Consider the following 24,921-nt stretch of genomic DNA (forward strand, 5'->3'; position numbering starts at 1 on the left):
TATGGGTTTGGTCATTTGTAAATTGAGAGGTAGTAACTAAAGCATCACTTCCAGTTGTTGCCATATTGTTTATCTTTTCTCTCCCCACCCCATCCTCCTACTTTCCCTTATCTAAACACACCTAAAGAGATGAGCTCCCACATTGATCAAGCCCTCTAAGTACTTCTCCCCCAACCCTGCTGTTTACTCTACACGATCTCTTTGGGGGCTATGCCTTTAATCATTCACTTTCTGTTAAGTACTGCTGATTCCCTTTACATCATCAGCAGGATCTTTGTCAGTGAGGAAAAGAGGAAATTAAATTAATCAAATAATAGTCAAATCATCCTAACTGGAGAAAAACTGAAAATTGGCCATGGAGAGTCAGAAACATGCAGGAAGAATTAGATTTAAGTTTAAATATGTATCTATGAAAGAAAAATGTGAATAGTTAAAAATACCTGGCTAAGATTTAGCTAAGGCTAAATGGGAAATAATTAATTTAAAGAAGGCCAAGAAAAGTCAGACCTGGAGAGCATAGGCTCTCTTTCATGAATTAGTGAGTCACAATAATTTAGGCAATAAATGAATAATTGTAGGGTAAGATTAACTAGGTGTTTTAAGGTTGTTGAAGATCTTAAATTGCACCAATTTAGCAGAGTAGGTTCAGCGTGTTTTAATATAACAATTAGCTCGCAGTAAAAAAAGAAAGCTTAAGAATTCCTGTTCATGTATGTGTCTCTACTATGTAAGATCCTCTCTAACATTTGCTGAATCAGGGTTAGAACCCAAGAATGCTTGGGGCTGGGCTGGGCCGGGGATGGGGTGGGCTTTGGGTTGATTTTTAACTTTCTTTAAAATGAAAACCGATCTTACAGAAATAAAAAAACAGGGAATGTTAAAACTGGAAAGGGCTCTAGTTGAAACTTTTCATTTTACAGATGAAAAGTCAGTTTCTTCATCTGTAAAATGAGGGGTTGGAGAAATGAAATCAAATATCTTCCACTTCCAAGAACACATAAAATCTAGAAAGGCTAAATGGTATCCAAAGTTGCACAGCTGGTGCCAGACTTGGAAAATAGATTTGGTTCCCAGAATTCTCTTTATGGCTGTGAGTCAATTCTGTATTTTAAAAAGTTTAGTCAACTCAATTGTTTGACACAATGCAGATATATATCCATCTTACCAAGTTGGATTTATTTTTCTATTTCAATCAGTTTTCCTGTGTCATGTAAACATAACCTCAGGGACATCACCAGCCACAGAAGGAGAAAAGCTTTAACATGATACAATTGTGCTTGGAGCTGGCTGAATTACTCAGTAGAATGCAACAAACTTGACCTTCACCATTGGGACCAGGAAGAATGGAGCAATGCTTTTTGACATGCTGATTTGTGCAAAGGTGACACAAAATGGGACCTGACCATTAAAGGCAAAATGTCCACATATGGGCAGAAAAGAACCTCAAGTAATTAGAAATCACTGATAGGTTGAAAATATTTCATATTGAGTTCATGCTTCCTGTTGCTACCAAAGAACTTCTACATTTCCCTGGGGCTGTGAGAGTGAAGCATGAGCTCTTCCAGCAATGACCTAGTGGCTGAGTCATCTCTAACCCTGAAGATGGAGCAGTCTGTCCCTCTACACTAGGACTCTGATCCTCTAATTTAGACCACAAATTCCTAATCTGACACTACTTTTATTCCATCTTCTTCTAGGAAACAAGTCAACATCATGCATTAAAAAATTGTTTTCCTCCCTCATACCATAAACAAAATAAAACAGACATTTGGAAAAATATTTGTAACTTATATTACAGACAAAAGGTTAATATAGCTAATATGTTAAAGGCTTCTAAAACTTGAAAAATAAAAATTAACAACCCTATTCAAGCAAAGCCATCTTATAAATGGTTTATTTTTGGGGAAAAATGCATATGTCCCTTAAACATATGAAAAAATATTTAGCCTTATTCATAATAAGAGAAAGATTAAGTCAAACCAGAGGGAGACACAAATCCTCACCTACTGTATAAGTAAAAATCCAAAACTGTGACACAATTCTGCATTGAAAAAACTGTGAAGAATAGGTACCGTCATATGTTGCTAGTGTGAATGCAAAATGGTGCAAACTTTATGGAGAGAAATTTGGCATCTAGGAAAAATATATTTACCTTTTAACTTGTTTCTATAAATCTATTCCAAAGAAGCACTGGAAAAATGTGGAAAGGTGTTTTTTTTAGTGTTATTAGTTGCAACACCATTCATAATTGCAAAGGACAAGAAAAAAACTAAATGTCCATCAACAGATAACTGGTAGAATAATCCATGGTGTACTCTGCAGTTATAAAAAAATAAGAGAGATCTTTACATATTGCTATTGAGTACTCTAAAATACTGTTAAAGAAGAGTAAGGTGAAGAACCATTTGTATAGTAGTATATAGTAGAGTATGTGTGTTTGTGTATTAGATTAAAAATAGAAAGGTAAATGAAAGACCAATCAAAATGGCTGGAATGTTAGGGTAGAGGGGATAGGAATAGAAGTTAGATGTCTCTTGTTTTGGTTCTATGGTTTTCATTTAGGAATTCTGTAGCTCTTTAATTTCAAAACAAAAGTTAAAAAGAAAATGAAATAAATGAACATTATCGTATATTCACAAGATACAACCCACAGAGGAATGATTTCAAGAGCTCTTAAAACAGTAATTTTTAACTGTTCATCCCTAGTTGGATATGACCAAAGGTTAAAAAGAACCACAAGGAAACCTTAAGCAGTTTTCAATAATCATGATTTTAAATAATATGCATAGCATAATTTTAAAAATATTTACTTTAAGGAAGTAAGAAATTATTTATGTAATAGGAAGAAGAAAATTAAGCATATGAAAAAATAAAATAAAAATTTTAGGCAGTTAAGTAAAGTTTCTGTAATCCTAAATTTGAACTGAAAATATTAACATAAATTTGTGATATTATTTCTCCTTCAAAACAAATAAAAATATCTAGAAACAATGACCAATCCAATAGCAATGAAAACCCCTAGTGCCCAAATTTTGGTCTCTAAATAAATTTCCCTCTTATAAGTGGCTGGTTCCAAGTCAGGGTATGGGAAACACACAAAATAAGGTTGGAACATATAGTCCTACCCAAAGAAAAGAATCTATGAAAGACCACTGGGGTCATGACAAAAGAATATACGAGAAACTTGAAGAAGCTCTCAGTTGTCAAGTTGGAGTATTTTGAACATCAAAAAGGATAATGACAGCAGTAGTTCAAAACATATCAACCATGTTAAAATCCATGTGTTGAAATAATACTTTAAAAAAGAAATCTCTTTGATCATATGTAGAAGATGCTAAGGAAACAGTTCATTATTTTGAAAATTAGTAAATAAAGGGAAAGAATCACTCATTTATCCTGCTTTTTTATTCAAATGATATCATGGGGTACTTAAAAGTTCATCTGGAGGGATGCCTGGGTGGCTCAGTGGGTTGGGCCTCTGCCTTTGGCTCAGGTCGTGATTTCAGGGTCCTGGGATCAAGCCCCGCATCGGGCTCTCTGCTCAGCGGGGGGCCTGCTTCCCCCTCTCTCCCTGCCTGCCTCTCTGCCTACTTGTGATCTCTCTCTCTCTCTGTCAGATAAATAAATAAATAAATAATCTTTAAAAGTTCATCTGGAAAGCTGCTTATTTATAGGAGAAAACCAGCTAATAAATATAAAAATTAGGATAGGATTAGCATATCACTAGCTTGTAACCCCTAATTAATACTGGCCTAACTAAACAGTAACCATCAATACATACTAAAATCATTAGCTAAAATGGGGAATTCTAAAAGGTAATGCTTCCCAAACTTTGATGTGCATATGAATTACTTTAGAATATTGTTAAATTCTAGAATCCAATTTGGTAGCTCTGGGGTTGAGCCTGAGATTCTGCATTTACAACAAGCGAACACATGGTGCCAATACCACTTGTCAGAGGGCTATTCTAAGAGAGACAAAACAGCCCTTAAAATTCTTAGAATGACCCAGTATTATCCTCTGACCCTTGGTGTTCTTCTGTTGCACACAGACAATTTCATAGAACAACATCAGACAAGTCACTCTGTGACCATGAGGGATCAAAACAAAAACTGGGGTGTCTGGGTGGCTCAGTCAGTTAACCATCATCTAGCTCTTGATTTTGGCTCAGGTCATGATCTCAGGGTCAGGGGATTGACCCAGAGTTGGGCTCACACGCTAGGTGTGGAGACTGCTTAAGATTCTTTCTTGCCCTCTGCCTTTGCTCCTCTCCCCCAAGCACTTCTGTTTCCTGACAGCATCTTATCCAGAGCAAAGTTCCAATTCCTTAAACCCTCCCTAAAATCACCAAATGTAAGTCCAAGCCTATAATGAATCCTTTCTAACACTCTCTGAAAGGTTCTATGTTTCTTTTGGTGTGCATTTTCTCTCATTATAACATGTAATATACACATCTTGTTTAGTTACAGGTGTATTCTGGTGGTTTTTGTTGGAGAAACTGCAATAGTGTGGTGAGTAAGGTTGACAGCTGAGTCACTAATCACTATATGGTGTTTTGCTTTAGAAACTCACAGCACCACCTATAAAGTAATCTTGCCCAAAAAGATGAACATGAATCTCATTAAGCCTCTAGATTTAATCATCAGTTTTACAAGAAATAATGTGGTATAGGAGAATATTTTAAGGAACCATATTCATTTCAATTACAAGACAAATTACCTATTTTTTCTCTAAACAAATAACTGACAAAAATAGAAGATGGAGGAGGAACATATAAATTAAAAGAGACTCAATAGTCATATTAATCAATTGTAACATGCAGCCCTTATTTGGTCCTAATTCAAACTATTACACAAACTAACAATGATAATGATAAAATGACATTTGAGGATATTTGAACAGAGACTACCTCTTTGATAATATTAAAGAATAATTACAAATATTTTTAGGTTTCATAATGGCAGTGTTCATTTTTCAAAATATTTACAAATAAAATGATATAATGTCTGAGATTTACTCTAACATAATCCAGTCATGATAAAAGGAAGTGTAGGGGGGGTACAGACAAAAATACTGGCCATATTGGTAACTGCTAAAGGGTATATGACAATTCTTTTTATTATTCTCCCTACTCTTAATGTGTTTGAAAAACTCCATAGTAAACATTTTTTTTAAGATTTAATTAATTTATTTGAGAAAGAGAAAGCAAGAGAGAAAGAACACAAGCAGGGATAAGGGGTAGTGGGAGTGAGAGAAGCAGACTCCCCTCTGAGCAGGGACCGTAGTGCAGGACTCGAACACAGGACCCTTGGATCATGACCTGAACCAAAGGCAGATGCTTAACTGACTGAACCACCCAGGCACCCATAAACAATCTTTTTGAAAATATTTTTTACCATTTAATTCAACAGATCACTTTTGAAAGAAGACAAGTTGGAGACAAAAATAAGGCCTATAGCTCAAAATGACTATACATTCTAAAGAAATAAGCTGTAATGAATTTTAAAGTCTGAACTTCCCACCACTGAAATTGTTTTCAGATCCATTTTTTGAAAGCTATTAGGATATTCACCTATTTCTTTCCTTTCTTTTTAAAATCACTAACATGTGTGTCAACTGCAAGTGAAGAGGAATATGGAATTATTATGATGTAGACTCAGGTGATGGTCTTTAGAGAAACATTTAATTTAAATGTTTGATTCTTAAAAAGAAAAAAAAAAACATACTATTTGAACAATTACCTGGATCTGTAGCAGACATCAGCGAACCAAAAAACAAACAGTCAGTGAAATGGAAGTCCCCATTTTTCAACTGGCCAGCATATACCATAGCTTTCACAAAGCCATACATAATTAACCTGTTGAAGAGAAAATAAGATCTTCAAACATTATGCTGAATCCTGTGCAAATCCATGCTATCATAGCTAACATTCTAATGTGTTTCCTGAGTAAGCATCATGCACAAATTACCGCCACTCTGCCAATTCATGGTCATGCTAGCTCTCAGTACACTGTGTAAATCTCTTGACTATGAAATACATTTTAACCAAATATCCCAATTCATTCACCTGGTAAAAGGTAAAAGAATATTTTATAGCATATTTCAATGAAAATAAATAAATCTCAAGGATATAAAAAATAATCTGTCAAATATGTTATAGCAAATTATGGCCACAAATATAGCAGCTGGGTTAACAACTGTAAATGGATTGCTTTTCAGTTTTCATTGTTTTGTGTGGCAGGGATGTCTAAAAAGTGTTCAAATTTCAAGTCTGTCACTGCAATGAGGAGGATATTTGTCACACACAGCACACCCAGTCAATAAGTTGCTTTACAATAGATGGGTCTCTACCACTGCTAATGTCAAGACACTTTCACACTGGGTACAGAACCACTGTTAGTAAAGAACTCCTATAACTTTAATACACTGTTGAAAATGAATCCTGAAAGGTTTATGTTTTGATCTTGCAAGGATAGCTATTCTTTTCATGACAGTATAAAAGGTTTATAAGCTTACCAAACTCACACCATGGAACATACTTGTCTGTCTTGGTCATCATTTGCCACCCTATAGCTTTTAAATTGTATTTATTTATTTAACTGACTGATTGTTGCCAAAATCCTAGTAGAGGAAATACAGAGATTGGTGAACTGGACCATAGAAAAATCACCATTAGCGACTCTGAGAGTCTTTAGAAATTGTAGATCCTCAGACCAAGAGATGGATGTTTAAATATTCACATGCTTTGAAAATTAATTTCTTTAAAAATGTTCTAAGTTGTGAGCATGGCTAAAAAGGCTAGAAAACAGATATTAGAAATTATAATGTCAATGAAAATGCAGATGTTTCAGATTCTGTTAAAAAAATTTCTCCATGAGAAAATATTTTGGACACATCTGCATTTAAATCTAGGTTCTACCACTCACCAGCTATGTGGTTTTAGAACATTACTAAAACTTTCTGAACCTCAATATCCTTATTAATGGAATAGTGGTAACAATAATAGCTAGCCCATATAATTGTTTTAAGTGTTATCAGAGATAATGTACATTTGGTTTCTGGCATGTAGTACATTCTCAATGGGGTTATTATTACTGCTAATAATATTTATCAAAATAGGTAATATGCACTTACTATTTATATTTCTTTTCATGCTTTAACTAATTTAATCCACAAATTAATCCTATAAGGAAGGCAGTATTTGCATTTTATAGATGAGAAAACTGAACACAGTGTCATCAGGTAACAGGCACAAGATGATACAGCTATTAAGTTGCAAAACCAGATCTGAACTGTGGGGAACTGACTCCTTAGCCCATGCTTTTAACCACCACATAATATTGCCTAGATGAACAGTTCTATATTTTATATCATATATTGTCCCATATAATATATTCACAGCTATCCTATTAGGTGGTGGTTCTAGGTTGTACAAAGGCACAACAATGGAGTATCCCTAAGAACTTGGAAATAATACTACCCTCTGATTTGTAATTATTAAGCCATAATGGGTTTGAGCAGAGAGGGCCAACATTACTATGAAGAATGTGGACTATAGTGAGAAGGCTGAATCTTAACTAGGCTGAAGGTATTAACATATCTGAGAAAGGCTTTGTCATGGGACACAACAATGGTTGTTGGAAGAGGCAAGTCCAAGAGGTCTCAATCATGGCAGTTTACTCACACTCATGCTGGGAAAGGTATTCTTCCAGTTACTAGGTCGTGCAGCCTGTTGACAGGTACAGGGTAGCTTCATTCAGTATATTTGTTCATTCAATAGACATTTATTATTTAATCCCTACTCTGTTTCAAGCTCTGTGCTAAGTGCTTAAAATACATCAGTGAAGAAAACAAAGATTCCTGCCCTTATGAACCACACATTTTACCTGATAGATAACAATAAAAATTACCATAAATTTGATTTATATCTGTTAATTGTATCATGCTCTGAACTGGAATCTGCAAATGGGATCAACACTGGGACAATCTGGGCAGTTAAAACAGTGACAGGAATGCTCTCCAATAGTCATCCCTTCAGCCTCTTTGGGTACTAACCCAACTTCGCCACAGCCCTTTCTCATTTGAGTTAGGCTTCAAATATTGAGCATCAACAGGCTCCAGAATCAATATAAACTTTGTGACCTGTGACTATATTTCTGAATTTTATACCTATTAATTAATTTTACAGGCTGGGAATCTAGGCTTAGAATTAAAATTACTTTTCCCATATTGCACAGAAGCCATTAGGTAAAAAAAAAAAAATGCATATATACTATCTAGGCTTGGGAAGATTATACAGAAGTCTCATATACTATTGTATATAGTATATATACAATACTCATATACAAGTCTCATATACTATTGATGGAAATTAAAGCCTTAATTAAAGTATCAATTTTTAAATATTCTATGGCTTATTAAATGGTTGCCTACAAACTTATACCAAAAATTAATCAAATATGAATATGTGTATTCATATACACACATATGGATATGTGTATTCACTTTATATCAGATTTCTCTTGTTTATAAGAGTGAAAATTTCAAAGAAATCTAAATATCTAAATATCCAGTGAATAAATTACAAAACACACATATATGGACGAATATGCAATTAATACTACTGTATATAAGATTTTATATTAGACACAGGAAAGTAAACTGATGAAGCAAATTATAAAGTGGTAACAAATAATAATTTCTAATTTTATAAAAATTGAACATACTTAGGCATGCATACAAACAGGAAAAGACCAGAGGTATATAATCTAGAATCTAGCTACTCAGATTTGTGTGAGGGGATATCTCATCATAGTTTTTACTCGTATTTCCCTGGTGATGAGTGATGTTAAAGATCTTTTCATGTGTCTGTTAGCCATCTGGATGTCTTCTTTGGAAAAATGTCTACTCATGTCAACTGTCCATTTCTTAACTGGATTGTTTGTTTTTTGGGTGTTTAGTTTGGTAAGTTCTTTATAGATTTTGGATACTAATCCTGTATCAGATATGTCATTTGCAAATATCTTCTTCCCATTCCATGGGTTGCATTTTAGTTTTGTTGATTATTTCCTTCATAGAAAGCAGAGGCTTTTCATCTTGATGAAGCCCCAATAGTTCATTTTTGCTTTTTGTTTCCCTTGCCTCCAGAGACATGTCTAGTAAGGTGTTACTACAGCTGATGTGTAAGACATTACTGCCTGTGTTATTCTCAAGGATTTTGATGATTTCCAATCTCACATTTAGGACTTTCACCCATTTTAAATTTATTTTCTGTATGGTATAAGAAAGTGGTCCAGTTTCATTCTTTTGCATGTTGCTGTCCAGTTTTCCCAACACCATTTGTTGAAGAGACTGTCTATTTTCCTTTGGGTATTACTTCTTTCTTTGTGAAAGATTAGTTGGCCATGTAGTTGAAGGGTGCTGGAGGGGAGGTGGGCAACTGATGGGCTAACTTGGTGTTGGATATTAAGGAAGGCACTTGTTGTGATGAGCACTGGGTGTTCCATGTAAGTGATGAATCACTAAATTCTACTCCCCAAACCTATATTACACCATATGTTAACTAACTAGAATTTAAATAAAAACTTGAAACAAAGAAAAAAGAAGATAAAAACAAACCTAGAAGCCAACTCTCAACTATAGAGAACAAACTTATGGTTAGCAGAGGAGAGGTGGGTGGGGTCACGGGTTAAATAGGTGAGGGATATGAAAGAGGACACATGGGATAAGAGTGGGATGTTGTATTGAAGTGTTGAATCACCATATTTACACCTGAAATTAATATTAAATTGCATGTTAACCAACTAGAATTTAAAAAAAAAAGGAAAAAAAGAGTTCCAAAATGTTCAATTGCTTAGATGATTTCTAAGTATGCCATCTTAATCTCTACCAGTATTTTTAAGAAAGAATATACCTACTTCTTTTTAAAAAAAGTAGTCTTGATCAAGCAATGAATAGATCTACTAGAAAGATAGTTTTTTCGAATTGCTAGGGATTAGTTAGGGGAGTTGTCAGTTTGGAGATACAGCTGTGTAGGCCAGTCCCTTTAACTGTTTCAAGAGCCACATCCCTGCCTGCGAAATCATGTGAAACAGGCCACTATATGAAGCTCATTCTGCAGTGGGAAAATCGAGAACCAACAGGCTATGGAAGCAATATGAGGGTTATAATGTACATCTAGATCTCCAATTTCTATACCTAAACATTTTCCTTTAGATAAATATCTTTCCCTATATATTTGTTCACATTTTACGGATAGTTTATATCTCACATTTTCTTGCTTTTTTTTTTTTTTCCTGGAGCATGCATTCAAGAGTAATACCCCACTGGAGAATTCATAATTCTTTTTTTAAATTTTGAGGTTTATTGACATATAGTTGACATATAACAGTGTATAAGTTCAAGGTACATAATGTCATGATTTAAAACATGTATATATTGCAAAATGATTACCAAAAAAAGTTCAATAATATATCTGTCACCTCACAGTTATATTTTTGTGTATGGTGAGCAATTTTAAGATCTACTCTCTCAGCAAGCAACTTTCAAATATTCAAGACAGTATTATCAACTATAGTCAAAATGCTGTGCATTACATCCCTAGAACTTATGCATCTTATAACTGGAAGTTTGTACCTTTTCATCATCTTCATTCACATCTCCTATCCCACTCCCTTCCCCTAGCAACCACCAGTCTCTCCTCTGTTTCTATGAGAGAATTAATAATTTCTTAATGCTGGGCTAGATGGGGTTGGGAAGGTCTTCTAGCCAAATTCATTTATTCATTCACTCATGGATTCATTAATTTGCTCATTGACTCATTTATGAAACCAAAGATTACCAAAATATATAATTCCTCTTCTGAGGGAGCTTATATTTTGTTGGGAGAACCAGACATTTAATAGCTAATTTATAATTAATTATTAATATGTGACTAATCCTATGGAGAGAACGATAGACTGCACACGTGCACACTTCTCCAGTTGGGGAATATTAAAGGGGAACTTTATTTTATGGAAGAGATCACAAGTTCAAAATGTTGGCATGCTTCTCCCTCTCCTCCCCGCTTGTGCTCTCTCTCACTATCTCTGTAAGTAACTGTCTCTCTCTCTCTCTCTCTCAAATAAATAAATAAAATCTTTTTTAAAGAAAGAAAGAGAGAGAGAAAGGAAGGGAGGGAGGGAGGAAAAGCAAGCACTAAGTGTCCTGGAGGTGTCCTGGAAGAAGTGAAGATCAAGGGCACGGAGTTCACAAAGAAGATACTCTCTTTACCTGGGGACTCAGGACAGGGTTTGAGAGGAAGGTGGCTTATCTGCTGAACCTGAAATATACATTCAAGTAAGGAAACTGCCAGCAGTGTTTCATCAATACGTGGGATGTCCCAACTAGTGATTTTTTTTTTTTTCCTAGAATGCAAAACCTTTCCCACTGAAAGTGGTTTGTTCTTCAGTCAGTACAAAATCCAGTGGACAAAATGAAACCCTTCCTTTGGCAATCCCGGGAATCATCTGCCATCTGCCACTCACTGTAGATGAGGGGAGAAGGCCTTCCTGACTAGGCTGTGACTCCACCCCTGATTTTCACTTCAGCGCTCAGTACTGCTGCTCTGCAGTACTCAGGCTGCTCTGCCTCAAGGAGTCTATGAAACCTGAGCTCCGTTTTAACGGAAGCAGGTACTCAGATCTCACAATGGCATATGGCTCCCTTGGCCCATTCTACTTTTCCCACCAATCTTAAGACTTTGTTCCTTCTGTTTCATTGAAGGTTGGGGGAAGGAAGAGGATGAAGGACTCACTTGCGTGGCTTGTGGGCATGTTAAAAGAACGTGCCCCAATCCTCTCTTCTTTGAAAGGGTTGGAGGGAGACAGGCTTTAGAGAAAGGGGAAGGTTGCATTCAGTTTTCCTGTCCCTAAGTGGAAAGCAGAGGCTGATTAGGTAATGGGATGGGGCTAGGAGGAAGGAGAACAATGGGGGGAGGGTTCATTGACAGGGGCATAAAAGTGTGTGTGGGGGGGGGGGTTGGGAAATTCTATATTAGGACATCTGACAACTCAAAAACTTTGTTTGCAACAGTCATCACCAGAACAACGAAATTTCCACAGTTGCCACCCCACGGAAACTTGATTTTTCTCAAGTCACCTATCTGGCATTAAGTAGTAGGCTCTCTGGCCCTAAGGCTCTAAGAAGACTGTGATAGGAATAAAAGTAAGACAAAGACAGAGGGGAAAAAAATTGAACATTTGTACCCGCCCTGTGCCAGACCCCATGTTACTACATTTTATATATTTTTAAATCTACACACACACACACACACACACACACACACACACACCAGTTGGGCAGCCATGAGGATTCTTATTTTATAAACAAAGAAACCCAACAAATCATAGAAATGAAATTTAAATACATGTTCCTTTCTACTTTTTACTATTGGACACTAAGTGGAAAATTTAAGATGTCTTTGCCTTGGCTTCACAAATTTAAGAAGCAAATTACTATATTCTTTGTTCCTGGTAGAATGCCTTTGACATATTATATTGGGACTAGCTCTTTAAGGGTTATGAGTGGCCCAGGAGACCTTCCTTTCAAACATTTAATTAGGCTGTAAAAGGGTATGGAAAGCACCATGCCTTCCATGATTTCTCCTTTAAGTCAGTTCTATATCTGGTTCCTGTGAGCCTGTACTGGCTACTACATTTTTTCAATAATGGAAAGGCAGCAGAGAGGAGGCTGTGATGCAATACACTGTTCTTAACCCATCACTGGGGTCTAAGACTCTAAGACTGTGGGTCCCTTGGAAGAAAATTAAAGAGTACATTTCCTAAATACTCCAGTGCCCACCTGTGTGTTAACCTTACTGGACCTTCCCTGGAGCCCTCACTCACCTGCGCACTTTCATGACAATTCCTGCTTCTATAGAAACTTATGCAATTGCCTGCAGAGATATAATCCTCTCTCCTGTAAAGTACTTCAAGGTTCTTGGAGAAAATATGATATAAATCCCAAGCATGAATATGGAATGGGCATAAATTGCAATGTTGACATGCACTAAGAGGTAGAGATCCACTAAAAGATTAAACACAGGTAAGAACTTAACCGGGCATCCTCGTTGTGTCTACTCATATCCACTATCTGGGAGTATGCTGGCTCATTCAGGCATGAAAGGGGATCACTTCTGAGAAGATCGAAGGGAACAATGAAGGAAGTGCAACTTAGCCACACCCACTCAATGAGAGCCTGCACCAGCATCCTGGGATGTGTGGGCCCTAAAATTCTCTGAGTAACTTGAGTTCCTCACTTCTCTCCTGCTCCCTCAATTTTACCCTATCCTCTACTTCTCTGTCTTCTTCTTTCAGAAAACCACGCTTAGTGGTCACTAGTTGTAATCACTGCTCTTTTGCCTCCATCCCACTATCGGTTTGTATCCCCATCGTTCATTCCTTGATACGGTTTATAAAGCTCTCTCCTTTATTTCCTCGAGGTCTTAAATTCCAGCCATATATTCTTTGTTTCCCCATCTTACCAACTAATTTGAAGATAGCATATCTGGGCTGTTCTCTCTTTTGTCCTCTCGCTTCCCACCTCCATTCCTATGCACACTTCAGCCAGCCTTGCTAGGTCCTAAGAGTTACAAAGATGAATCAGATGTGGCTTCTGTCCTCTAGGAGCTCACAGCTTAGGAGAAAGGATAAGTCATGTGTATAAATGACTGTACTACTATGTGAAAAGCTGTAGTTTTGGTAAAAAAGCTAAAGGCAAAATGATATGGGTTTCAAAGGGGGGAAGGTAGAATATGGTCTGGGGGAAGGAGGTATTGGAGATGAATCTTTCTTGAAAGGCAGATGGGGTCAGATCTGAGCTGTGGTAGTAGGAGGAGGAACAGGGATAGTCACCATAGGCCAGCAAAACAAGTGGGTGGTAACACATCAGGTATGGACAGTGAAAGCTGGGAAACTCAATGTGATGAATTCTTCCACTACGTATCATTAGAAAGTCTAATTCAATGGTCCTCAAATTTTGCTGCATATTAGAATCACACAGAGAGTTCTGAAAATTATCATGCCCAGGCTACATCCCAGACCAAATATATCAGAGTCTCTGCAGATGGAACCCATGCACCAGAATTTTTTAAAAGTTCTTCCACTGTCCTGGTATGTAGCCAGGATCTAGAACAAATGTTCTCAATCACATCTTGTCCCTAATGTCCAGACCTCAGGAATCAGCAGATCTGGAGTAAGCCCTGAGATTCTGCATTTTTAATGAGCTCCCAGGTGGTGCCATTGTTGCTGGTCCCAGGCCATACTTTGAGTAGGAGACTCTAAATGAGAACCACCTGGCCTCAGCCATCGGTGTGTGTTCTGGTTCGGATGGTACACTCCTTAATATGGCAACACTTTAAATTCATCAGTGGAGCTTGCCCGAGATGCAGTTAGGTTACAGGTCCACATATAGAAAGCACCTAATACCTTTTGCTTAGTGACTTGGCTTCCCTGCTATTCATGGATTAAAGATGAAGACTAATGGACAGCATGTGAGGATTCAAGGTGTTATTACTTCTTGGCTGCAATTTGGAACTCCTTGTAGAAGAAAATGAAAATAGGGTGGGGGCTAGGGAGTGAAAGGATGTCTTAACCCACTACAATATAAAATTTAATAGACCTTTGTTATGCCTGTGATCTGCAGTTCTGCAGAGACTTTTTTCCTAGGTACAGAGACCCCCCTCCTCTTTCCCTATCAGAGGGAGAGAGCTGGATGATTGTTTGGGCCTTATCTGAGGCTGGTAACTGCAAAGTCCTTACTACCAAGTTTTTAAAAATGGTGAGAGAATCCTCAAGCTTTTATTTTTAAATATTTTTAAAAATCCTAGCAGAAACTGCATGTTTATTAAAAGCAGTTTTGTACTGGTTAAACCAAACAACAGGTTTCTTTGCTTTGGAATGAAGTATAACAACTAAGAGGCTTTGATGGCAGTACAGATTGTATGTGTTTGTGTGTGTGTATGTGTACACATATATACATATAATGCTTTTATTAATAAAAAGAGGCTTGAACAAAATATCTCAAAGTATGAAATTCATCTGTGCTAAAGCAGCAAGAATGGTGCTTGCTTCCCTATACATGTGGCCCCTTGATTACTACTTTTCTTTTTTTTCTTTTTTCCTCCTCTAAATGTCACTTCTTTATTTCTGCACAGTGTTTCTATTAAATTTGGATACATACATACAAATATAATTTAAATAAGTAGAAAATTAATGAAATAATTTGGCTAGTGAGCTCTTCTACAACTTGCAAGTCTGTATTTCCTCATTATTAGTAAACATTTTTTCTTCAGTCTTCTATACTTCTCAGCTTGAGTTCCAAGTTTGCTTAGCCCCAGGGACTCCTGAGCAGCTACTACTTTTCACTTTAAAGACATATGTATGATTGTTACCTCATTTGCTCTTACTCTTCCTAGAAGGTAGATAAAATCAAGGTCCATTATTCTTTAACACATGAAGAACTACCACAAAATGCTTAGAGCCTATCTACCACCTTAAAGCCTTTCTTCTGCCATTTTTCCTCAAGTTTAAAACTGAAACACAGGTTCAATAAGTTGTTTAGGTCAGGGGAAAAAAATATTTAACCCAGAATACCTATCCTAAAATATAGAAACCATGACACATCTAGGTTAATGACTTGGTCAAAATTATACTGAACCTGGCTTGTAGCAAGCCATGACAGGAATGCCAGTTTTCTCCTAAAGAGATCTGGCATAATTGGCAGTTTTCACAGATTCTCTGCTGCCTAGAATTTTAGTAAAGTGAATAAAACCAGCGATTTGAATATAACTTGATAATTTAGTTCCAGAAAATTTCCCATTCCTTTTCATATTCCCTAAAGCATGTTTATATTCTTCAGTTCTACCATTTGGAATCCTAAAGCCAACTGCTGGTTGCAATAAAATGTAAATAACAAGAAAATGCAACTCTTTGGGTTTTCCCTAATCAGATCAATTTTTCAGCAAGTAGGAAGCTCATAAATAATGTAAATGCTTAAAACATATTTAGCTCAAATTAAGACATTATACTATTTACTGTTTGATGGTCTTAAGATATATTATCATTATGGATGACAAGATAGGATGAACAACTTATCTTATGAGTGACAAAAATCAAATATAAATTTATTGACCCAATTCTTCTTTTCCTTCCACGTCAATATATTTTCAAAAAATTTTTGATCTATAATGGAGAGTTTCAAATGCCCCGTTTTGCTTAGGATGCATATAATACAACTTATTACTTGAAATTCCCTTGTAGTTGTAAAGTGAACTTCTTTTGTAACATTTCAAATCACTTTTCAGAGCAAATAGACTGTTCTTATGGGCTTTTCTTCTAATAACAGAATTTACGCACTAGTCAAATATAGAAGAAATCAACAAAATGCTTTAGAGAACTACAATAACATAATAAAATATTTAGTACCATAAAGCAGTTATTCCTTTATAGATCCTGAACTTTGAGATCACTACTCCTACAAAACTACCCCAGCAACACAAGCATCTGCTAAAGAAGGGTATTTGGTTTGTTAAATCTTATTAATCCCAAGTATCCCTGGCATATGAACTGACCAGGTTCTAGGACTAGATGTACATGGGACCCGGCTTACTACTCTATGGTTCTGACAATCACCCACTCATATGGCCTACACAACAGCAGACAATTAATAAAACTTACTCTTCATCCACGCCCTTACTTCTTATCTACTAACCCCATTCTCTTGACATATGGACCAGTTTTACACTACAGGGCATTGAACTGAAATGTAGACAGTTCTTCATGTCCCCATGTGATTTGAGTTGAAAAGACATTGAATTTAGCTGTAAGACAGAAACCGGTGGAGTAAACCATCAGTAGATGAAGGCCAGGCGAATTGGCCAATAGTTAATGATTTCATTTCTTAACAATTCTATTCCTCTGGAGAATGAAGCATATGGTATTAACAAGTGTGGTTTTATCTTTAAGGATACAACACAGAAGGAAGAAGTGCCTTCCTTATAAAAAGGAGGTTCAGAGGTAGAAGAAGGAATCAAAGTTATTTCGTCAGCCACATAGTATATTTTTAATTGAGTGCCTATTATATGCCCAGATTCTGGTAGGGTTCTGGGCATAAAATGGGGGGAAGGTAATGAGCAGTCTGCTTAGGTATGTAGAGAAAAAACAGACTGTTAAAATCTAGCATGGCAAGTGCCTCTGCCAATTTCTAGCTCTTTGACCGTAAGCAAATTACTACCTCATCATTCCCTCAGTTTCCTTGTCCATAAAGTGAGCATAATAATAGTCATCTTTTTATGCTATTACCAGAGGATCACTGTTGAATGATCCAAGGGGTTTCTTAGTTCTTCCAGCTATCACTTCTGTTGGGAAACACAAAAGGCCATTTAACATTAACATCTCTCTCAGAGAACCAGTGAATTGAGAAAGGCTTAGATTCAGAGCTTTCAAAAGAAGACTTTAATAAGTTGTTTTCAACATAGTAACATATGTTTTCATCTAATTTCATTATAGAAAGTTGATGTGACCTGATTGGAGAGAGATTACCTTTTAAATGATTCTTCATACTTGATCTAGTGTGGTTGGCATGGCACACATCAAAGAGATCACCTTCATGGTAAATATAGTTAATGATACTGTATTGCATATTTGAAAGTTGCTGAGAAGATTTTAAAAGTTTCATCACAAGAAAAAGTTGGTAGCCATGTATGGCAATGAGTGTTAAGTGGATTTCTTGTAATAATTTTGTAATATATGCAAATATTGAATCATTAATGTGTAATGAAGGTAATATGATATTGTATGTTAATTACACCTCAATAAAAAAAAGATAGAAGGTGGCATCAAAAAAAAAAAAAAACCCAAACAAACCAAAGATATTACTTTTTTGATACCACCACATCCCAATCTCAGGTCTCCCTGAAGAAAGTAGTCAAGGAACCAAGATGGTGAAGACAAGTTTGCCAGGAAGTCACAAATAGCTTAATTGGTTTAGTCACCCATAAACAAAAATATTCAAACAGATACTACAAAATTCCCAAGACCCAATGGAATGACAAGAGAACATAATAGAAGACAGATCTATGGCAAAATAAGTAATGGAGGTAAAAGAGACCTGGATCAATGGAAGTATCTATTTTTTAAAATATTTATTTATTTATTTGAGAGAGAGAGAGTCAGAGAGAATAGGTGTGTACACAAGCAGGAGGAGGGACAGAGAAAAGGGAGAGAGAGAGAATCCTTGAGAAGACTCCCTGCTGAGTACAGGGCCCATAGATCCCATGACCCTGAGATCATGACCTGAGCTGAAATCAACAGTCCAAGAGTCACACACCTCGAAACATACTAATTCCACTATATTCAACATCAGACAGATCTCAGCAAAAAGTTTCTTATTCAAAACAACTATCTGGAAAATGTCTCCTATGAAACTAAGGGATTAGAAACATGTTAAATGGGCAAGAGGTGGGGCACCTGGGTGGCTCAGTGGGTTAAGCCTCTGCCTTTGGCTCAGGTCATGATCTCAGGATCCTGGGATCGAGCCCCACATCGGGCTCTCTGCTCTGTGGGGAGCCTGCTTCCTCCTCTTTCTCTGCCTGCCTCTCTGCCTACTTGTGATCTCTGTCTGTCAAATAAATAAATAAAATCTTTTAAAAAAAAATGGGCAAGAGGTATTGAGCTGGGTTTGGTATCTGACAGAAAACCAACACGCGACATGACACCCAGAGTATACAACTGGAAAGGGCTCATAAGGAAGAGAGAAAGAGGATTTAATCTGTGTTCCTCCAGAAAGCCAGGGGGGAAAAAGGAAGTAGTGAACATTACAGAGTCAGATCAGCCTATTGAAAAATGTCCAAAGAATGAGTTGGAAATGCAGTATTGGAGGTTGTTAGTTTCCTTCCCTGGAGAAATCTAAGCAACACTTAAGTGTTCTATAAAAAGGATGCTGGTTTATTCTATTAAAAAGACACAGGTATACTGAGGGAGTGAACTGGGGAGAATGAAGCTAAATGATTTTAAGGTGATTTCAAACTCTAAAATTTTATAATTTTATAAAAATCCAAGAAAAAAAAATAAAAGCAAAGATCAAGAAAGAAGATGAGAAACTCTGTAATTGACAACATTTTCTAGAATTTAGTCAGTTATCAAAGTAAAAGTAAAGACAAGTTTGACGGGGTCTAAAATATGATGCCAGTAACTGATTTTATTAACCAGGACTCCCTTCCTAACTTGACAGTAGTTTCTTCACACATCCTTGGTTTGGGGTTAGAGTGAGATGAAGTTATCCCTGTCTGTGTTAAACACCTCAACCTCCTCAGAAGATAGGAGGAGGTATTCACAAAACTTATTTAACTCCTCAAGACTGGAGAACAATTCATTTTGCTTTCTCAGATAACACTAAACATGATGTCTAGCAGCTTCTCTACCGTATCCAATACTAAGGCTCCTATTCTCACTTCTAGGAGACCCATAGGTACCTCAGATTCCCTAGCTCTGAGCCTAAACATAGGATCTAATGCAGAACCCAGATGTTACTCTAGTGTATCCTTTCTTAGCTAAGGCACCAACTCCCACCCAGAAAACTCAAGGTCATTCTGGACCCATCTTTAACCGAATGTGCTCTTCTCCCTATGCAATCTATCATTAAACTGCCATTTTACTTCTTGAATTGGTTTCAAATACAACCACTATTTAGTCCAGGCTAACACTACATCTCCTCTGAATATGCCTACGTCTGCTGCAATGGTATCCCTATATCCCCTCCCTTCCTGCGAGTGTATAGCCAGAATCATTTAAAAACACAAATCTGATCATTTATCTCCATGCTCAAAATATTATCATGACTTCCCAATTGCTCTTAGACTAAAAACCAAAATATTTGTGGGTGGTTATTCTTTTTCAGATCCATTCTGCATCCTTTTCATCCTGCTCTGTGTCCCTTGAGGCTGACTTGAATGGGCTCCTTCAGTGGGCTTCCTTAGTCTCTGGCTTTTGGCTAGATTTAACCAATGCAGCTGAAAGAACACTGCCAGGAGAACAGAGTGGGTGATAAGAGTAAGGCTGGTGTATTTATTTTTTATTATGTCAGTTCCCTCTCTTCAGGACCTATATGGGCTCCTATTGTCTGTCAGTCAAAGGTCACAGCTCCATTTATTCGGTCCTATCCACACAGATCTCTTTTTAGGTTCTACTACCACTTCATCCCTTTCCCCTTCAGATAATGGTGTCCTACTGTTACTAACCTTAGAAAAATGGAGTACCCGCTTAGGTTTTTCTTTTCCCTGACAACAACTTTTCAACAGTCCTCAAACAGAACTCATTCAAGGAAACTATTCTGGACCCTCCTGCAAAAGTCAGATCTGCTGAATAGAAGTTTTTTTTTTTTTTTTTTTTTAAGATTTTATTTCTTTATTTGACAGAGAGAGCGAGATCGCAAGTAGGCAGAGAGGCAGGCAGAGAGAGAGGGAGAAGCAGGCTCCCTGCCAAGCAGAGAGCCTGATGTGGGGCTCGATCCCAGGACCCTGAGATCATGACCTGAGCCGAAAGCAGAGGCCTCAACCCACTGAGCCACCCAGGCGCCCCTGAATAGAAGTTTTTATAATGGCTATATTTCCTTATCACCATAGAATTAATTAATTAACTGTGTAATTGTCTGTTTAATGTTTATCTTTCCTGCTTGGATGACAGCAGGGTACATTTTGGTCTTAGCAATCCTAAAAATCTCTGGAGCATTTACATATAGATCTGAGTAGTTATTTATCAAATAAAAGGGATGGTGAGAGTGGAGATGAGAAAAGTTAAGAAGACCAGGGCAAGAATGAGAAAGCCCTGGTCAGAGTAACCAGAATCATAACAAATCTAGGACACTCACACTGCAACTTGGTCTTACAGTGTGGGAGCATAGACTGGTCTTGTCACTGTCATAGAAAAACTGGGGAAGGCATGACATCAAAAAGTTGTTTGGCAGGATACGCCTTATAAGGATATTGTTTGTCAAAGAGGGTATCTTAAATGTACTTTCAAAATGTGATAGGTTTATGCCCAAAAGAGTAAGTTATTTTCTTTCTTCCTATATATCAGGTCACCACAGTCCATAGTAACTTGGCTGGATTTCACATCCGTGCTTACTTGAGCTATTTTCAAAGAGGAATGGTATTTTTTCTTCAAGATGCAATTGTCAATATTTTTTTTTAGAAAAGACACATACTTGGGGTGCCTGAGTGTCTCTAGTCAGTTAAGCATCCGACTCTTGATTTTGGCTCAGGTCATGATCTCAGGGTTTTGAGATCAAGCCCCATATTGGGCTCCACATGCCTACTTAATATTCTTTCTCCCTCTTTCCCCCTCCGTTTCTCTCCCCACCTAAGAAAAAGATACATACTTAATTTCTCATTAAGTATTATCTGTTAATTATCTGTTCACATCAAAGAAGAGATTTAAGTATCATTACAGACTCCTGACAAGTAAAAAAGTGTGACCACCGTTGGCTTGGGAGCCTGTGCAGAACTCAGGCAAGTCTCTCCTATTATGAAGTTGTAAGAATCAAGAGGAGGAAGAACACTCACAAAAAGCATCCTAAGGGAGTACAAGATCAAAGTTAGGAAATCAGTTCATAATGGGGTTGCCAGTTCAAATGGTAATGAAGGCTGAGGCAAAACAAAACAAAAAGATCAAACAAACAAAAAAGTAAGCAAAATGATGATCGAGGGGGAGATGGTAAGGAGGGGAATGTGTAGTAGGCAGAAGAAAAGGAAGGAGAGATAATTCTAGAGTGAAAATTTAGGAAATTCCTAAAGTCCTTCATGTGGTTCTTTTGCTGTTGGCTTGGATATCTGAGAGGTCTATGTTGGGCAACAGCAATGTGTTTATTGACCACACCTGGTAAGACCAAGAATGTGCAAAGAGGAACAAGAAAGAGTTGGAGAGAGAGAAGGCTGTAAATGAATCATAGCCTTCAGCTGCCTTATAACCTGCAGCTCCTAGAGATAATGCCTCCTTTGGTGCCTCCCAGGGTAGGCATACCACAGTGAAGCTCCCCTCCAGAGCATCAGGGATGTCCTTACACTAATTATGACCTTATACAGATACCAGTGCTTCTCCAGTTCTGATGTACAGACCAATCACTGAGGGATCTTGTTAAAATGGAGAATCAGTAGGACTGGGGTAGGGCGTATATTCTGAATTCTGATACATCCCCATGTGGTATGGATACTGCTGGTCAACAGACCACACTTTAAGTAACAAGGCCCTAAACTACATACATGGTAGTCATTTTTCAATGAATGGCACTATCTGAGCATGGCTTCTCTCTTTTATTCTACATCTACCACAGAGGTTGTAATCTTGCTGCTGAGCAGCAATTGAATGCTTTTAAAATTGTTAGGATAGCTGGCCAACAGTAAAGATTACACATAAAAATTCACTGTGAGCTTCACATTCACTGTCAAATAAGATCTAACAATATAAGACCATTGTTCCCTCATAGAAACGATCCACTGGAGCTGAGTGGTGGCTGCCTGTTTCAGATGAGGTGAGCTCTCTTTACCTTGCCACAATCTAAACTACTCTTACATCTAGGTGGCTTCAATCTTTAACATCCCCTGCATTATCACTCTTTGCAATTGTGTTTGTGTATTCTGATATACCAGTTTGAACCAAGAGGCACTGCATTTATTAGAAGAGCATTTTGCTTCCTGTAAAGTCTTTACAGTTATCAACATAACTTTTGAAGAGCTATGTCACTGGCACTGTGGATGGAAACAGTCCACAAAGAACACACTTTCTGTTGCAAGTTGGCCTTACATATTTGCAGATAAGGAAAGAAAAAATGAATGGTTGACTATACAATGGCAGGGTTAGTAGGTCTGTACTTCACAATGTGAATGCAAAATTCTTAAGTCATAAGAAACAAGCAGCTAATCATGTTCAATGATGACTAAAGGATCCAGGATAGTGATGGAAATTTTAAACCACAGAAATTGAAGATCAAATAGGTTATGCTGTGTTAAACAGAAAGAAACAAATGACTGAAGCTAAGGGGGAAAAAAAAGATAGTGCAACCCACCTAAGCCATTTCTTAGGAATTGGCAAGTTTACAAGCCTCTGACTTGAAAACATTAAGAACAAAAACAGACATTCAGAAAAAAATAACATAAAGCTGAAGTAACTCCTTTCTCTTCATGCAATCTTTGGATATGCAAGCTCGCCTACTGGTTTGATTTGCACTGTTTACTTACATTTTCCTACTCTTATATATTTCTCTCCCCCACTCATAAAATTTTGAGAAGAAACTCAGGGGGAAATGTTTCCCTTGCATATTGTTTTTTCATATTTTTGTTGAAAGAGTATCCAGAACACCAACAAAGTCCTTGCAGAGTGAACATTCTTGCCTTTGCTATGGAACCAAGGTTTGAATAAAAAGTGCAGGCAGCAATGTACCAGCACAACTGGTACATCTCAGTCAAGTCCCTGTCCTACCAGCACCTCTTACCTGGAGCTGAATCCCTTATGGAGTGAAATGCCCTAATCCTAACACCTTCCCTACCCATTTCCACAAACCACCTGGACAGCATGTTCTGCTGTTGCCCTTGATCCCTTCATAGCACCCCGGCAAGTACAGGCCCAGGTCTGCAGCCTCTTACCTGGATCAGCCTACCCAGATGATATCTCATGGATTGAAAATTCCCTTTCCCTCAATCCTTTTATCAAAAATTATGAATTATGAACTCCATTCCTTTAGGACTCTGTTTTCTGAGTTTCAAAGTGACAGCTGAATATAGAGCAAAGAGCATTTATAGCCAGAAATTCTGGGTTCAACTGTAAGCACTGCTATTTAGTAGCTGTTTAATAGAACAATTTAGTATCTCAGAATGTCAGTCTCTTCCTCTGTGCAAAGAAGATAGCAATACTGACCTGGAGGACTGTTAGGCTAACACATAGTAGATAGCTCAAAAAATGGCTGTTGAATCTTAACCAGATTTTTAAAATTCATACTAAAGTGTTCATGGACATTAACTTCTTAATGTATTCTTTCAGTTCACATTTGCTTTCTTATAAAACACAACTCACAATTACTGAGAGGTTCTAATTGTGGGAATTTGCATTCCATACAGATGAAGAGCTCAGACTTCCCTCACACAGGCAGGTGTCTTACCATTTTCCCATTTTCTATTCTACAGGATCTTTGGGGCAAGACTTGTAGCTCCCTCAAGGACCCTCCATTCCTATGGGGAGACATCTGGGCTGCAGCAGCCCATGGGTGCCAAATGCACAGGCATGATGCTTAATAACAAAGTGAATTGTAAATTTAAACCATTTCACTTGGGAAAATTGTCTCCTTTTCTTGTGTCTTTAATAAAAATACAGATGAAGACATGCAATCACAACATATTCTTTAGCTTTCAAGTAAGCCCTTTCAGGAATAGGAATTAGTTTTTTAAAAAAAACAGAGCTTTGGATCTTCAGCTTTTAATTACCATGGCTTTAATTAATCTAGTCACTTTTTTATTTTAGTATTTCTTTGTTTTTTCAAACAGGGAGATGATAAGAGACTTAACAGTGTGGAAAATGGTGGTCTGGAAAAATACCAGAATCCATATTTTTATCTGAAAATAAAATACATGCAAACATGTGTGTGATGTTCCTTGTTCAAAAACATGTAGGGCTAATAAAATCATACCCTGTTACCTGCTGTTGTCTTCAAGTGGAATACCTTTTGCCTCTACCACTCTCACCTTTTGATATCCATCTGAAATGGTCCTACTCAACCTTCAAGTCTCAATTCAGGGTCTGCTGTCTTTGGGAAGCCATCTCAACCTCCTCATTGTTTACCCTGGATCTTCTAAGATAGTAATAGGTATTTGCTCCTTCCTTCTTCTGTCCATGATTC

General features: G+C 37.2%; 1 protein-coding gene across 2 annotated transcripts in view; it reads right to left on the reverse strand.

The window, feature by feature from the left end:
• The window catches only part of SLC9A9 (solute carrier family 9 member A9), a 542,979-nt gene that overhangs the window by 400,037 nt on the left and 118,021 nt on the right, over positions 1-24,921 (reverse strand). For both annotated transcript variants that reach the window (XM_080822667.1, XM_080822668.1), the window contains exon 5: positions 5,742-5,857. In XM_080822667.1, the coding sequence (XP_080678793.1) occupies positions 5,742-5,857 (116 nt within the window). The remainder of the gene's footprint in view (positions 1-5,741; positions 5,858-24,921) is intronic.

The sequence above is a fragment of the Martes martes genome (genome assembly GCF_963455335.1).
Source record: "Martes martes genome assembly, chromosome: 1".
NCBI classification, from domain to species: Eukaryota; Metazoa; Chordata; class Mammalia; order Carnivora; family Mustelidae; genus Martes; species Martes martes.